Source organism: Eurosta solidaginis, chromosome 3, assembly GCF_040869045.1.
Source record: "Eurosta solidaginis isolate ZX-2024a chromosome 3, ASM4086904v1, whole genome shotgun sequence".
NCBI lineage: Eukaryota > Metazoa > Arthropoda > Insecta > Diptera > Tephritidae > Eurosta > Eurosta solidaginis.
The window spans coordinates 89,574,897-89,591,304 of record NC_090321.1 but is presented as its reverse complement, the minus strand read 5'-3'; the positions used below and the strand labels follow the sequence as shown (position 1 = coordinate 89,591,304).

The window sequence follows — 16,408 nt, the reverse complement described above, 5'->3', positions numbered from 1 at the left end:
AAAAGCCCACTCCCTTTTAAAATACTCATTAACACCTTTCATTTGATACTCATATCGTACAAACAAATTCTAGAGTCAACCCTGGTCCATCTTTATGGCGATATCTCGAAAAGGCGTACATCTATAGAACTTAGGCCCACGCTCTTTTAAAATACTCATTAATACCTTTTATTTGATACCCATGTCGTACAAAATAAATTCTAGAGTCACCCCTGGTCCACCTTTATGTCGATATCTCGAAAAGACGTCCACCTATAGAACTTAAGCCCACTCCCTTTTAAAATTATCATTAACACATTTCATTTGATACCCATATCGTACAAACAAATTCTCGAGTCAGGCCTGGTCCACCTTTATGGCGATATCCCTAAATGGCGTCCATCTATAGATCTATGGCCCACTTCCTCTTAAAATACTCTTTAATACCTTCCATTTGATACACATGTCATACAAACACATTCCAGGATTACCCTAGGTTCCTTTTACAACATGGTGATTTCTCTTACTTTGTCTCCACAGCTCTCAACTGAGTATGTAATGTTCGGTTACACCCGAACTTAGCCTTCCTTACTTGTTTTATGTTAACTTAATACCTCCTGATTTTAAGGCCACATCAAAGATTTCGAAAAAGGAGTCAAATGTTTATGCTTCAGCAGGAAATATCGCCGAAGAGGCTTTCAGCGGCATTCGTACTGTGAAAACCTTTGAGGGAGAATATAAAGAAGTGGCTGCATATAAAACACAAATTGTGGATGCACGAAAATTAAATATCAAACGAAATATGCTATCGGGAATTGGATTTGGCCTACTTTGGTTTTTCATTTACGCTTCATATTCTTTAGCGTTTTGGTATGGTGTTGGTTTAGTTCTGAAAAATTATGCAAACGTTGAAGGTTACGCAAATTATGATCCCGGCACGATGATTACGGTAAGTTTACTATGACTTACAATTCGTATCTACTTCTGATATTCAAATTATGCCAATTTTTGGAAGAGGTCGCATCCTACGCATGCGCAGTGTGTCAAATTTAAAATTATGTGACATTTTTTCTCGTTGTCTTTCCCTTTGAAGCGGCTTGCTCGTAAGATCCAGAGAAGTCGGGTGTAATTATGACGTTGAGTACATCAATGATGAGCACGCTTGTAAATTTAATTAGTATCGTTTGATCGGTTTATTTATATTCATCTTTTATATTTTAGTAAATTATTTAGTTCTCTCCTGATGCAGTTTAACTGTTCCCATCTATCTTGCGTTTGACCGGAAAACTTCGGAGCGTTGTGATGAAAGAACTTATCGGGATAGAACTTTCCTTCTATACTTTCGAAACATTTAAAGAAATCAGATTGATTCTCAGTTGGATTTCTATGCTGACACTTATCAATGAACTTCTCCACGGTTTCAAATTCGAAAATTCCTCTCAGCTGTTTCGATTCTTGGTACGTCCACAGACCAGATCAGCATGGAGGTAAGGCATGGATGAGTTCTTGTATGACTAGAAGAATTTACAGAGGAAATCAGTGCAGTTTATGTTGAACTGGCCTGTGTATCCTGATATTAAAGTTCCTGTGTATGTTTCGTTGATGCGTCCTGTATGAACATGGGAATTGTAATTTCATATGCCTAGATATGCCGTGGTATGATGATAGTGTGACAACACCGAAGATCTTCAATGTTTGGCAAATACTCCGAGTGTATTTCTGCCATGAAAAGCTTCACAGTGAAAATTTATCTGCCTTGCAGCTGCCGTTCGGAGTCAGCAAATGTCAAGTTGGTCCCGTCCCGCTAATTTGTAGGAAAATTTAAAAAGAAGCACGCCAAAAATTGGAGAAGAAGCTTGGCCTGGGTCTTATATTTAGTATTTAGTTTTTTTTCGGTATCCATGTCTGTTGGACGTAATATAACGTAATATAAAAATAGAGCGATTACTCTCTAAAGAGAGCTGTGTCCTGGGATACACACTGAAGAGCACAATCGGGCTTTAAATTTTGCCTAATTCATACCTTTTGGGTACCACCGGGCATTATTTTCAGGCTGATATTTACAGTTCCTCTGCAGCTATTTTTTTTTTTTCTTGTAAGAAAGCTAAATTTATATTTAAAAGCAGAGCTGTTCAACCCCTATACACTTATAACACTTTTGTTTTTGTTTTGCCCTGAAGAATAGACACAGATACAAATTCACACTTTGAATATAAAAAGAAAAATGTTAAAATAAGTGTTCCTGTGGCATTTTTAGTGATAGCATTTTTAAATTAATAATTTAGCGCTTTATTTAACTTTTTTGAAACTTTTTTAATGACCTGTACTGCTTTTTGAGAGAACCTTTCGATACGTAATTTTGAAGGCCTTAGAACCAGGCATGCTTAACCAACGAAACAATATCATTTCGTTACGATAATCAACGGTTATAAACGAAACGAAGTCATTTTGTTTCGTTTATTAACGTTAAGATCGTCAAATTAACGTTAATTTTACGTTCTTAACGTTAATAAACGAAACGAAATGTCTTCGTTTCGTTTATTAACGTTGATTATCGTAACGAAATGATATCGTTTCGTTCGTTAAGCATGCCTGCTTAGAACTATAGTTTAGTCATAAAAGGGGCGCAAAATTATAAATCAAGACCACTTGTTTATTTATTTATTTTTGTTATTATTTTGCAGGTATTTTTCTCGGTAATGATGGGCTCGATGAACATCGGTATGGCTTCGCCTTATATTGAGGCTTTTGGCATTGCGAAAGGAGCATGTGCTAAGGTATTTAAAATCATAGAGCAAGTGCCTACAATAAACCCAGTTGAACCAAAGGGAAAGAATTTGAACCAACCTTTGGTGCACATCGAACTACGTGACGTCAGTTTTAGGTATCCATCACGGGAAGAAGTACAAATCCTTAATAAATTGAATTTGAAAATACAACGCGGTCACACTGTAGCATTGGTTGGATCTTCGGGTTGTGGCAAATCAACGATTATTCAGCTTGTGCAGCGTTTTTATGATCCACAAGAGGGTGGCGTTTACTTTAACGATGTCGACTTGAAAGATTTAAACATCACTTGGCTGAGGGAGCGAATTGGTGTAGTCGGTCAAGAGCCCATATTATTTGGTACAACAATTTATGAAAATATTCGTTATGGCAGAGAAGATGCCACTCCAGAGATGATTGCCGCAGCTGCCACAGCAGCTAATGCTTATATTTTTATAAATAAATTGCCAAAGGTATAAACTATGAGTGGTCTCGAGCTTACTGAACAATAGTTATGTATCTATTTATTTATATAGGGGCTTGACACTTTAGTTGGCGAACGTGGTGCTCAGTTATCGGGTGGACAAAAGCAGAGAATCGCTATTGCACGAGCTCTTGTGAGGGATCCTCAAATATTATTGCTTGACGAAGCAACTTCGGCATTAGACACAGCCAGCGAAGCGAAAGTGCAAGCGGCACTAGAAAAGGTAATTCAAAATCAGCTACAGCCATCATTTTTACTAATTGATTCTTAATCGCCTAAGTGATTAAGGTCTTTTCGTAACAAGTCATGCCAGCTTTCCCTGCTTCGCGCTAACTGACGCCAATTGCGATCACCAAGGCGTCCTCCACCTGCTCCTCCCAACTCAGTGAAGGTCTCCCCCTTTCTTTGCTTCCCAATAACGTGGGATGGCTTAGATATCTTATATTTGATAGAAGTAGTGTTTCAGAGTGGACTCTCATATAGTGCATACCCAAAACACCAGGGAAAAAGATATTCACGAAATTCGTAAAGAGCTTTCATTGCCTATGGTTCCATCCTCGGCTACTTACTAGGTAGGAGTTATGTACTCCCGAGCTTTCCTCAAATAGCCTTTGTATTAAGTAGTTGGTCTGTACGCTGTTCAGTGAAATGAATTAATTTGATGCGTTTTCATTTCAAGGCAAGAAAAGGTCGTACAACCATCATCATTGCCCATCGCTTGTCAACCATACGACGAGCTGATCGCATTGTCGTAATTAACAATGGCGAAGTTGTAGAGAGTGGCACACATCACGAATTGATGGAACTTAAGTCTCAGTATTATGATTTGGTAACAGCTCAATTGGGAGACGAACTCTTAAGTGCAGACACAACCCATAACGAAAAATCTGAAACTTTTTTCGCCACCAAAGATGAGGATGAGGGATTAATTGAATTCAAGGAAATCGAAGAAGATGTAATTGAGGAAAAAGAGGAAGAATCCTCACTATGGCCTATCTTAAAAATGAATAAACCCGAATGGCCGCAGCTGGTATGTGGAATACTTTCCTCGGCTATAACGGGCTTTGCTATGCCTATTTTTGCCCTTCTTTTTGGAGGGATCCTTGAAGTTTTAGCAGCCAAAGATGATCCGGAATATGTGCGTGAAAATACAAATAAATATAGTTTATATTTTTTGATAACGGGAATTATTGTAGGATTTGCAGCATTTTTACAGGTAATCGTTATTTTATTTTCATTATTATTGATTAAGCATAATGTTATTAAATTTTTAAATGCGTAGATATTCATGTTCGGTATTGCGGGTGAAAAGTTAACCGAGCGTCTTAGAGGACTACTGTTTGAATCGATTCTGAAGCAAGATATCGCGTGGTTTGACGACAAAGTTAACAGTACGGGTAGTCTTTGCGCGAGGCTTTCGGGTGATGCTGCTGCTGTTCAAGGTGTAAGTATTCGTCAGAACTCTTGTATAACGTTATTCTATTTACGAAGACCGCACAGTGGTTCAAGAGCGGAAAAATTTATATATATAGGATATAGTAAAACTGTGCTTGCCATATTTTTTCTGATTAGCTGATTGTATGGGTGTTTGGAGCCACGAATTGAAGCTTAATCGCCTAGGCGACTTTAGCCATTGCGAAGCATGTCACACCAGCTATCTCTGTTTCGACATTATTTTTTTCAGACAACAATACATGTCACATACGTAAGAATTTGATGAAAATTCGAAGCTGTTAAAATGAGGCAGAAATTAGAAAAGCTTCTTACTTGAACAATTGCATGTATTGTCATAAGCCACCTTATATACCACCTATATAGTTTATAATATGTGAAGGTGGCTTATGACTCAAAAAAGAAATTGTGAGAAACAGCTGTTTTTTTTAAGTCATAAACCGGGTCACATATACCAGTCGATCTCTACAAAATTGGGAAAAACTTCTTACTGAACAATTAGTTGTAATCTCTACAATTTTTTTGGACAAGAATATACGCATACGTAAGCATATTAGGTGAAGTTTGAAGCTTCTATCTGCTAAATTACGAAACGCTTCTGATCTGAGCAATCGGTTGTATCGGGTGTAAACTATATACACTAGGATGATCCTCATGCGGGTGCAAGCTTTTTTTATTTTTTGGCGGGGCACCATCTCAATTGATTCTCTATTCTGAGAAACTATTTCAATATTTTTTTTAATTTTTTGAAGAATATTTAGAGAGCGTTACCTAGGATTGAATTTTAATTGGTTGTTGTTGTAGTGATAAGGCCACTCCTGGAAGGCCTTCGGGAGTGTTATCGATATTGATGGTCCCTTGCCGGATCCAATACGTTCCGGTAACAAGCACCATAAAGGTACTAGCCCCACCATCTCGGGAACGATTTGATATGAACATATGAAACCTTCTAGGCCATACCGCCCTCCCACCCCGTAGATCCATCAGGTGTTTGGGGTCGCCAGAGCCTCGGCAGTTAATGAAACAGGATTCGCGACGGATAGGTGAGGTAGAAAATTGGGTTGGAGAAGATATATATTGCGCTGGCAACCCCTTGAATCAATTTGGTATTTTAGTCGCCTCTTACGACAGGCATACCTAACGCGGGTATATTCTAAGACACTTAACCCGCTGGGATCAATTTTAGTTGGTCATTTCCATGTGTGACGCATCGTCCTCTTAAGGTACTATTTTTTCAAGTAACTTGTCACGATTTTTTCGTCCCAAAATAACTTAAATGATCTTTAAGGTTAAGAAAATTAACCTTTTGGAAAACCTGCATTAAATATTTATTTTGGGTTTTTTCCTCTTTTATCCGTTCAATAAAGTTGTGCTGAGCATGGACGTTAAATTAAAATATTATTGAGGAATTTCAGATTTTTTAAAGAATTCTGTGCAACTGACAAGAGGGCATTTCCATAATTTCAACGATAAAGGTCGTGCGGCAAGAGGAACAAATCTTATCTGATTTTTCTACATATTTGTTGCAGAATATAAAAGTTGATTTGATTTATTCCTACTTTTTGTATATATTACAGGATATAAAATACATATTTCCATTACTCCGAAGAAGTTTGAGTCTAAATTTTAAACGTTCATCGGTTTAAGCACTTTTTGAAACTTTTTCGAATTAAATTCGAAACCTCTCAATTTAATACTGCGTTTTTTTAATTTTAAACTTATTTGAACAATAAGTCTCAAAATCTAAATAAATAAAAATAAGTCTTAAATCTCAAAGTTGTTTTAGAACAAAACCAAAAAATATTAAAAATATAAAAGCAGAAATTTATAGGTTCTTCTGGATTTAAAACAAAATCCATGGGTTTAAACTTGTGGCTGAACATTTAAAATAAAAAATTTCATTTATTAAAGATGATTCAAGTCATAGATTCTTTTTCTAAACATTTTGATAAACTTATATTTTTTTAATTTAAACCTAGCTCTGTGAACCCATTTCACGAAGACCGGTATAATCTATATTTTAAACGAAAATGGGTTTGTCATATTTGTAGTACAAAAAAGTATACGTCATCAGTATTTTTGAGTAAAGAATGATTTGACGGGGTGCCCCGTTAACTCTTTAAAAGTCGAAAAATAAGGACCGCTCTAATAAATACGACCAATTTTTTCAGAGAAGAATACGTGCCATAAACAAAAGCATCTGGTGAAATTTGAAGCTTATATCACTAATAAGATACCTAAATATATCCGCTCACAAAATTTTTTTAAGATATCTTAAAAATTGAGGGACTAATTTGCGTTCAAACAGACAGACGGACATGGTTAAATCAAACCAGATTTTTAACCTTATCAATTCGGTTTATTTATTGGTGGGTCTATATCCTTTCCTTTAAGGACTTACAACTTTGAGATTCGTGTCCCCTAATATACCGTTTCATTTTCACGTATAATCATGATTGAATAAAGAAGCGAACAAGTGCGCCGACGACTCCTTCATTCTGAAATTGAAATAAGAGTGGGAGATGAAAATAGTAATACTATTAACTGTCAAACCTAAACAAGAGCGGCCATTTTTCGTTGCCGCCAAAATCGCACAACTCCTTCGAGTACTCCAAAACTCAGATATGTTTCTTATACGCCGAATAAGAACTTAATTTCATTTCTACTCAGTTCAAAGTTAAACCAAACCTTTGAAAACGAAGTGAAATTTATATTTTTTTGTTTGTTTAATGGTGTGTTCAATTTAAAACTTAATATTTAAAACTAATTCATGAGCTTAACACCGGCTTATAATAATTGAACATTCAATTGAATTCATTTATTATATTTGTTTAAGATAAACTGAAAAGAAAAAAACATTTACTAGCATATTGCGATGGTACCATTTCGAAAAATGCCACGTAATCATCTTCAGGCAATTTCGTAATGTTATCAAAGGTTTCACCGAGATTCGAACAGCGAATCTCACACGGTGAAACTGCAGTTGCCTTAACCACTAGCCTATCCTGCTTGTATTTGTTTTCTTGCTTATTTCAGTTACCTCATATTTACACTTACAATCCAATTGAGACATTCTGTCCCTATATTAATTTGTGTGTTACGTAAATTTATTTTGTTAACTGCTTAAGCAAAAATGTTCCCAAGTGTTTGAACGGAAACGATAGATTATCATGAATGTAAAAGGTATTATGCATTCTTGCCATATACTCCTTGTAGCTTTATAAAAAAAAATATGTTACTTTTTTGCTAAATATTAATAACTAAGTAATTCGTAATATGTATGTTACATGTTTTATCCTTTCCAGGCAACTGGCCAGCGCATTGGAACCATTGTACAGTCAGTTTCTACTATAATATTGGGCATTGGCGTGTCCATGTACTATGAGTGGAGTTTGAGCTTATTGGCTTTAGCATTCTCTCCGCTTATTTTGATTGCCTCGTATTTTCAGCGAAAAGTTATGGCTCAGGAAAATATGGGGACTGCTAAAAGTATGGAAAATTGTACAAAGGTTTGTATTATAATTAACTTGGTTTAGTAGGCATCAGAGCCCTTTTGAAATGTTTATTTTAGGAATTAAATAACATTCAATAAGAAGTAATTTTAACTATTTATCGAATCAAAGCCTTAATTTGTGAAAATGTATTGCTTCCGCAAATGGATCGTTTCATTTGGATATACATAAAACGAAAAAAAATTGCAATAAACTAAATTTCATATCGTTAGCTTAATTAACAAAGGCCCTAATAAACAAATTTTTTCGAAACTGCGTTTTTCTAGATAGATATTAAAATACGTCCCCAGTAAAAATTTCAAGTGTTAGAACCAAGGTAGTTATGTCATTTCTACGTGTAGTGAGTGCGACAAAAAGAAATTTGTTTTTCGGTAAGGGCCTATGTAAATTAAGGTATGCACCCTTTAAACCTCAAAACAATATTTAATTCAACATCATTCTCTAAATATTCTTCAACTTTCTATAAATTTTGAGAACCTTGGTGAAATTTTGAGAGCTTAAATGAGTTTGAATTTGCCTTAAACAGTACAAAATATTGGGCAATTGCTAAACAAAATCGCTTTCGTTAGAAGGGATAATTTAATAACAATATTCTCAAGTTATATTTCATGCTGTTATTCTTGTTCTCAATAAGAATCAGTAGTTTCATTGTCATAAGAAGATGCTCTTGAAACATACAGTTTGATTATTAATTTTTGTAAAAATTACAGGCTTAAATTTGTTGAGGTGTTGTGGTTTTCTTGTGATCATCCAGATGGCTTTTTGACATTAAACCGATTATTAAGATATACAATATCACATCAAGTCTAAAAAGTATTTATTAAGGGCAGTATGCATTTCAAAAAAACCAAGAAATCCATATATAAAACTGTTTCTTTAAATCATGATTACACTGTGATAGTTGATTTCATGAACGGAGATAACGTGTTTGCCCTATTTTGGATATAAGGAATGGAACTGTATTATTAGTTGTTTATGCTTCGTCCAACCCCTTATACACATTTTTTGTTTCGTTTTTCCTCTACCAATTGTTTTTCAGGTATTTTCTGGGTTTAAGCTTTTGATTTGTTGTTTCCAAAACGTTTGAGCTTCTTAAGTGGAAATTCCAAAAACTTCCAGTCCAAAGGGCAACCATTTGCTATTTTTATGCCTATATATTAGACTGGGTCGATTTATTAACCGATATCGCGCCATCGATTTTTCGATAGTATTTGGGCTCAGGAAAAAAAAGTTCCACTATGCATACCCAAAAAAATAATTTTGTTACAAAAATTGTGGCACATAGTACTAAACGATAAAAATTGTCATAGTACTATTTATATTGTAGTCCTACTATTTATATTGTATTCCTACAATATAAATTGTGTGATAACAATTTTAATGGTTTAGTACTACCACAACTTTAGATACAATAAAATTTTTTGTAGAATAGTTAAAATAACATTAAAATCTTTGTAGTTACATATCTACTTTAATTTAAATATCAATGTTTTAAAGATTAAAACATAAAATTCATATTTCATTCACGAAAACTTAGTTATTCCTTTTAAATAGATAATAATAAAAATAATTCTCAAAAAGTTACAATGTTCAAGCTTTTTCCGCTCTTCTTAAGTTATCCATAACAGTCTTTTAGATAAAGTAGAATACGTGTACGTTCAGTTTAAAAAAAAACCAAAAATAAGGTTAAACCAGAATCTATTCTAAATCTCTTCAAGCATACTTTTTTTAACATCGTTTCAGCCACAAGGTTTCAGTTTAATGCCTAAATTTTATTTATTCAGAAATCTCTTTCTCAGAGAACTTAATATTAATAAATAGGTTCATATAGTATAAATAAATATACATTAAATTTTCTCCAGAAAAAGTAGACACACTTAACTTCTAAAAAAAATATACAGCGTAGTAAAAGATTTTAAAGCGTATTTTAAATTATCCATAACAGTCTTTACAAAAATTACATACCGTTTGCATGAACCTTTTTGCAAAACATATTTTATAAAATGACTTGAATTTAAGGATAGAATGTGTTTAAAACACCTATGTCTCAAATTTCCTTAAAGAGGTCATTAATTTTTCTTAGCCTAAACATGTTTTTTTACTAGAATATGTATATATGTGTACAAACATACATTTGGTGTATTCACGAGAGCCTGCTTATCAGGTTATCTTTTTATGTGCTTATATTTCGAACACAGTTTACAAAAACAAAATACACTGGGGAGAAATAATTTTTAAACAGATAACTTTATATGCAGACTGTCGTGAATTGCCCAATTGTATTAATAGAATTTCGGTCTCATATATAAATTTCCATTTGGAGAACGATGTATATGTAAAGGTGACTTGTAAAATTCGGACGGCTGTAGAATTGTAAAATTACTTTCTTTCAGTGAAACCAAATATGACTGGAAGTGTTAAGAAAAACATTCAATTTTGTGCTTGATGCAAAGAAAACCTACTTCGTAACTTTCTAGTAAAATTATGTCCTTAATCTCGAAAATATCTAAAGTTTTGGAAAGTAAAAAATAACTCAGTTTGTACAAAGTACTTTTTATAGTGATTCTATTTGTAAAATTATACGAACTATTTACAGCTATATTTTGTGAAAGAAATTCAATATTCGAAACATTGCTTATAAAATAAAAAAATAAATGTAAGGCGCGATAACCTCCGAAGAGATCTAATGCCGAGCTTCTCTTCCAATTTGCGTCGTGCTCCTCTTGATTTTCCCTACAAATTGGCCGGACGGGACCTACATGTTTTATGCCGACTCCGAACGGCATCTGCAAGGCAGATGAGTTTTCACTGAGAGCTTTTCATGGCAGAAATACACTCGGAGCGCTTGCCAGTCACTGCCGAGGGGCGACCCCGCTTAGAAAAGTTCTATTCTAATTGAAAAACCTTATTTCTAAAATTTTGATGTTGCTTTGCCCGGGAGTGGAACCCAGGGAATACGGTGTGATAGGCGGAGCACGCTACCATCACACCACGGTGGCCGCCGTTACTGAAATATGTCTTACTTAAAATTGTGCTGTTATTAACAAATCCTGTTGTACACTTATCTTCAAAACCTTTTTCGAGCAATACTCTATTAGAGAATTTAAATAAAGATTTAGTTGCAATTGAAATGCTCGTATTTTTTCTCGATGTTATTGAATTCATGTATGTTTTTAATGCCCTGTATTTAGATTCGAATTTAAAGCACCATAGATTTTTTAATGGTCCAACATTTTTTATAAATTTTGGGTAGTGAATCAGGAAATGAAATTTGAGTTTTAATGAAGATCTAAAAAGTTCAATGTAAAGCCTATGGTGTTTCTCGATTTTTTCCTGCATTTCGTTTAAAAGATTGTCATCAAATTCTGTCCTGAGCAATAAATCTAATATTGGAATTAATAGACATAGCAATTGCCAATGCTTGTTATCTGTTGAAATTAAATCACCTATCATTAGTGGAGCAGACATGCTTAATTTACTTCTTTTTAAATGAGAAATGTTTATATTAGGAGATATATTACCAATTTCGGTTTCGCCATATTGAAATATACTCTTTCTTGAATTCAAAGTAGCTGTATCTAAGAATTTTTTTGTTTCAATAAAATGAAGCAAGATCTTACAGATGTCATAGTGGCAAATTCCTTCGAAAACATCATGCATGATGTCTCCATACATATTTTGAATAACATGAAAGGAGCTTATGGAATTATAAATATATTCCTCTGATATACCAGATAATTTAATTCGCTTTTCGTATGTCTCATTTAAATGTAATCCTTGCATATAGTTTAATTCTGTTCGAAGCTTATCCTCACTTTCGCGTACCACGTAAGAATATTCTGTCTTGTTATATAAGCAACGCCTGCAGTAAAATATTGAAGAAAAACTTTTTGTGAAGCCGAGAACATTATTCTGCCCTAAAGTATCCCCAGTGATAAGCATTAGTACAAAGAAATATCGCCTTTCTGTGCCATTTACTTTAATACATATAACATTCTCCTCTAGATCTTTTATTTCTTCCACTAAAAATTTTAGAGAGGCTTCATTTCCGTGGATTTTATATCTACTTTTAAAAAAGAGAGCTGGAAATATATTTTCCAGTGAAGAAAGATGGTGCTCAGGTATTGAAGGAAAAGTATAATAGAAAGCAGCAACAGATTGATCTCCTTTATGAGAGCCTAGAGGGTAATTCATTTCGAAGTCATCAAAATAAATAATATAGGTAATGACATCTTTGTTCGGAAAAACTTAATTTTTTCATTCCATAATGCCCTTTTCAAAATACTGCTCAATTTTTCTTCACTTTATAAGTAATGCATAAAGTACCTTTCAGAACGTTAGGTAGCTCAAAAAACTTTTTTATCTGACATTTTATTGGCATGATAATACCTTTGCTTCGCTTTTCCATGAAAACTATTTCATATTTCGAAATAAGGGTTGGACTCTATTATCAATTTCGAATTCTTTACCATCTTCCTAAGCATATTTATCTCTAAGAACTTTAGCAACTTATGAAAAGTTTTAAATTTATAAAATGGATCTTTTAGGAATGATCGTTGTTGAGTACATCTTTCTCTAAAAAGGTCGCTATTGGTAAAAATAAAAGTTCAGTTAAATCATTCACAAGCATTTCTATATCTTTTCTGGTAAAATTTGATTTGCTGTGCAATTTAGTAAGAAATTTTAGAACAATATTTTCAAAAAAATCTGTTGAAAATATAGTTTCACTGGGAAATTCTGCTTGACTTATACTTTGAGTATCTATAGTTTCATTGATGTTATTCAATGAGTTCTTGCTTATCAATGAATTAACCTAATGAGAAATACATGTATGCGCGTTTTTAAAATGTTTTTTAAGTGGCTTTAGCCCTTAAAATGGTGACTACAATGTACACACAAGAAGGTGCTTGAAGATGTTAAATTATGTATAACTTTAAAGTGAATTGCGAGAAAATCCACATTTTGAAAAACTTGGTGACACACAAAGCACGATACCATACTGAATTATTATACATATGCATATATATATATATATATATATATATATATATATATATATATATATATATATATATATATATATATATATATATATGTACGCTTATTAACAAAGTTTTCTTATCATATTATTTTAGATCGTTAATTAAACACAGTACATTTGGAGATACCTTGTCGTCTTCTAAATTTATCGAATAAAAATACTTTTGAACAAACAACCTGTTGAAGACATGATCCAATTTTCGGACTAAGTCCGCCCCCCTCCGTCTGGCAACACCCGGCCAATGCGACCAAGCGCAGGCAGTGCAGCTCAACTGCCAACCACCACCGCTCTCACTCTCATTTTTTTAGTTTAGTAAAAACCATTGTTTACTATATAGTTTGGCAGCATAATTCGAGGTTATGTTGCGAATAGAGTGGAAGGCACTCGCAGGCCGTGAAAATAGGCACTCGAATGGAGTGGAATGAAGAACAGTAGGAAGACCAGAGTTGCATTGGATCAATCATTGCATCAATATTAAACATAAATTTAGAAAAAATAATTAAATACTTGAGTATAAGCAAACATTTTCTTTCAATTACTGCAATTAAGGTGTCCTAGATGCTATTTATTCCAAAATTATAACATTTTATGTCTGTTTAAAAATTTAACTTCAACTTCCCTAAGATTTCCGTAATATGGCCATTAGTGACGTTTGTGTGTGTGTGCAAATTTTGAGCGATCAGCTGTTAGTTGCGCTACTTGGTAAAGTTTACAATGGTAAAAACTACCCGCCGTTACGCATCGTGCCAGCACCGCTCGCTTCAGTTTTTATTTTATCGCCTGCCCGCCGTCGCGCATATCTTCCATTTTAATTTTGTTTTCAATAATAATTAAATTCTTTTTATAACTTTGTTTACATTTTAAAAAATTTGTAATTTGAGTGAATTCTAAACACAGATAAATATTTGAATAAAGTGCCTAGTGCTAAAATTATACACAACCAAAATTCTAAGCTATCACTGGGGTATTTCAAATTCAGCACATGAAATGTCTTAAAACACGTATCAAACGCACTTAAAAAACAAGGCATCTCATACTTGATTTCATCAAAGTAAACATAAAATTTAGCGTCACATAAATTATAGCCAACTGTAATAATTACTGGTTGTAAGGTCTCACCGTGATTATAGAGGGAAGTCTTCAGCTTGTTTAAACAGTTTTCAACATCATTTGCCGTAACATTGGCTGCAGTTTAAATATGGTCAATTTTCAATGTCTTCCAGGAAAGTCGTATCAACAGATATTGTATCGCAGGCTTTAGCATCCGCATATCCCTTAAATAAAAAAGTTTTATTTTGTTTACCGAATAAAATTCTAATTTTATGTTTGTACTTACATTTGCGATTTTCCATTGCTGAAGCTTGAAACGAAACTCCACTTTTTCTCCTAATTTACGTACACGGAATAAGTATGTCAAGTCCTGCTCTTCCAAATATCTTAGCCGTTTAAGTGTAATAGGTTCGTCTACAATTCGTCAAAATATTACACATTTAATAAGTTTTAATTATTTCTTTTACAAACTACAATCGATGCATGTAATTATTTCCACACTTTTTATGTGAGCAATAAAACAACAAACCAACCAAATCCAAATAACAGAACGGTTGCATGACGCTGTTTCAGCAGCATATTTGTTAATTTACAAAACTAATTATTAATAAACTTATCTTGTAAATTTTGCAAAATGTCGCTGAATCCCCAAGTTTCTAATAAAGATTCTATTCCGTCCTTTTCAGAAGATTCTAAAATATTCTTTTCCATTGTTGTAATTTTGCACACAATACTCACGCACGACCGGCTTCCTCAAAGTTTTCAACGAACTGATTGCAATGAGCGTCGGCTTCTATTATTGCAATCGTTTATTTTGTAACTGCTGTATCAATGGTTACTTTAACACAAGGAATAGTAGTGACACAATTTTCCTTTGTCCAAATACCTTTTAAATTAGTTAAAAAGCAACGCCAATTTCAGGGACAAATATTTTAACCGATTAGTACTGGTATAATTAACCCAGGTTTATGGTTGGTTTAACGATTTTTTGAAATGAACAATTTCATAGTAAAATTAACCAAATAAGATCAGTTAAATCACACTACCAAAATAACGTTAGAAAAAAAATTCGATTTAAGTAGGTTAATTTTACACACGAAATAGTAAGCGAAGAAAGCAGCAATTTTTGATTTTATTAATTCTACTATATTTATTCGTAAGAAAAAAAAACAACAAATTATAAAGAAAAATTTAACTTTTTCCAATAGTTAATATAACAAGATAAAATTGTTTAAATTACAACAACAAATTATACAGAGTATGCACTAACCGAAAAAAAATTGTTAATTTGACCAACGTTTGCAGTTAGCTGAACATTTTTGCAACAACAATTTGCATTGTAGTAAAATTAACCACGGAAATTGTTAGATTTAACCAATGTTATTTTTCTGGGTGTATGTCAAATTGATAAGTTCTGTCAAGTATCGTGTTTTGTAAAAAAGAAAAAAAGGTAGGTTGGATATCATTTTTAAGCCATTAGAACCTATTAAAAAATTGCGCGGCGAAACGAAACGAAATCATTTCGTTACGTTAATTTTGAGTTTTAAAGAAGGAATGGGATAATTGTATTACATTTTTTTAACAAGGGTTTTAGAAAAAAATTAGGACTAAAGTATGTCATAAGTATTTAAAGCTACTGATAATTGTAACGAAAATTGTAAGGTAACCGCAATTAGCATTTTTAATTTAATAATGAGAGTTTCACTTTCCTATATATATATACATACATAGCTTGCTGTTGAAGTTGTCTCGAATATACGCACAGTCGCTTCGTTAGGCAGAGAAGAGATGTTCTATCACCAATACATGGATACTGTTAGTCCTGAAATTGCTGTAAGTCATTCAAAGTAATATGATTTTATTCGCCCAACATTGTTAAATGTATCTCTTATGTGTTATCATTTTAGCAAGCTAAAAAGAATACCCATTTCCGTGGTCTTGTCTATGGTATGGCGAGATCCCTTATGTTCTTCGCATATGCAGCTTGTATGTATTACGGTTGTTGGTGTGTGGTACACAAAGGTATGGAATTCGGCAATGTTTTCAAGTAAGTGTTCGAAATTGAACTTTAGTGACTAATTCTGCAATATCCGGCATCCTCACACACTGCTTCTTATTAAAATT

The 16,408-nt window shown here is 33.4% G+C and overlaps 2 protein-coding genes across 3 annotated transcripts in view; one reads left to right on the top strand and one right to left on the bottom strand.

The window, feature by feature from the left end:
* LOC137244139 (protein transport protein Sec24C-like) overlaps window positions 1-16,408 on the bottom strand; it is a 625,388-nt gene that overhangs the window by 504,069 nt on the left and 104,911 nt on the right. The gene's annotated exons all lie outside the window — the stretch shown is intronic.
* Mdr50 (Multi drug resistance 50) overlaps window positions 1-16,408 on the top strand; it is an 86,446-nt gene that overhangs the window by 67,457 nt on the left and 2,581 nt on the right. For both annotated transcript variants that reach the window (XM_067772696.1, XM_067772697.1), the window contains exons 5-12: window positions 608-928; window positions 2,664-3,218; window positions 3,282-3,452; window positions 3,909-4,445; window positions 4,512-4,673; window positions 7,987-8,190; window positions 16,016-16,117; window positions 16,192-16,331. In XM_067772696.1, the coding sequence (XP_067628797.1) occupies window positions 608-928; window positions 2,664-3,218; window positions 3,282-3,452; window positions 3,909-4,445; window positions 4,512-4,673; window positions 7,987-8,190; window positions 16,016-16,117; window positions 16,192-16,331 (2,192 nt within the window). The remainder of the gene's footprint in view (window positions 1-607; window positions 929-2,663; window positions 3,219-3,281; window positions 3,453-3,908; window positions 4,446-4,511; window positions 4,674-7,986; window positions 8,191-16,015; window positions 16,118-16,191; window positions 16,332-16,408) is intronic.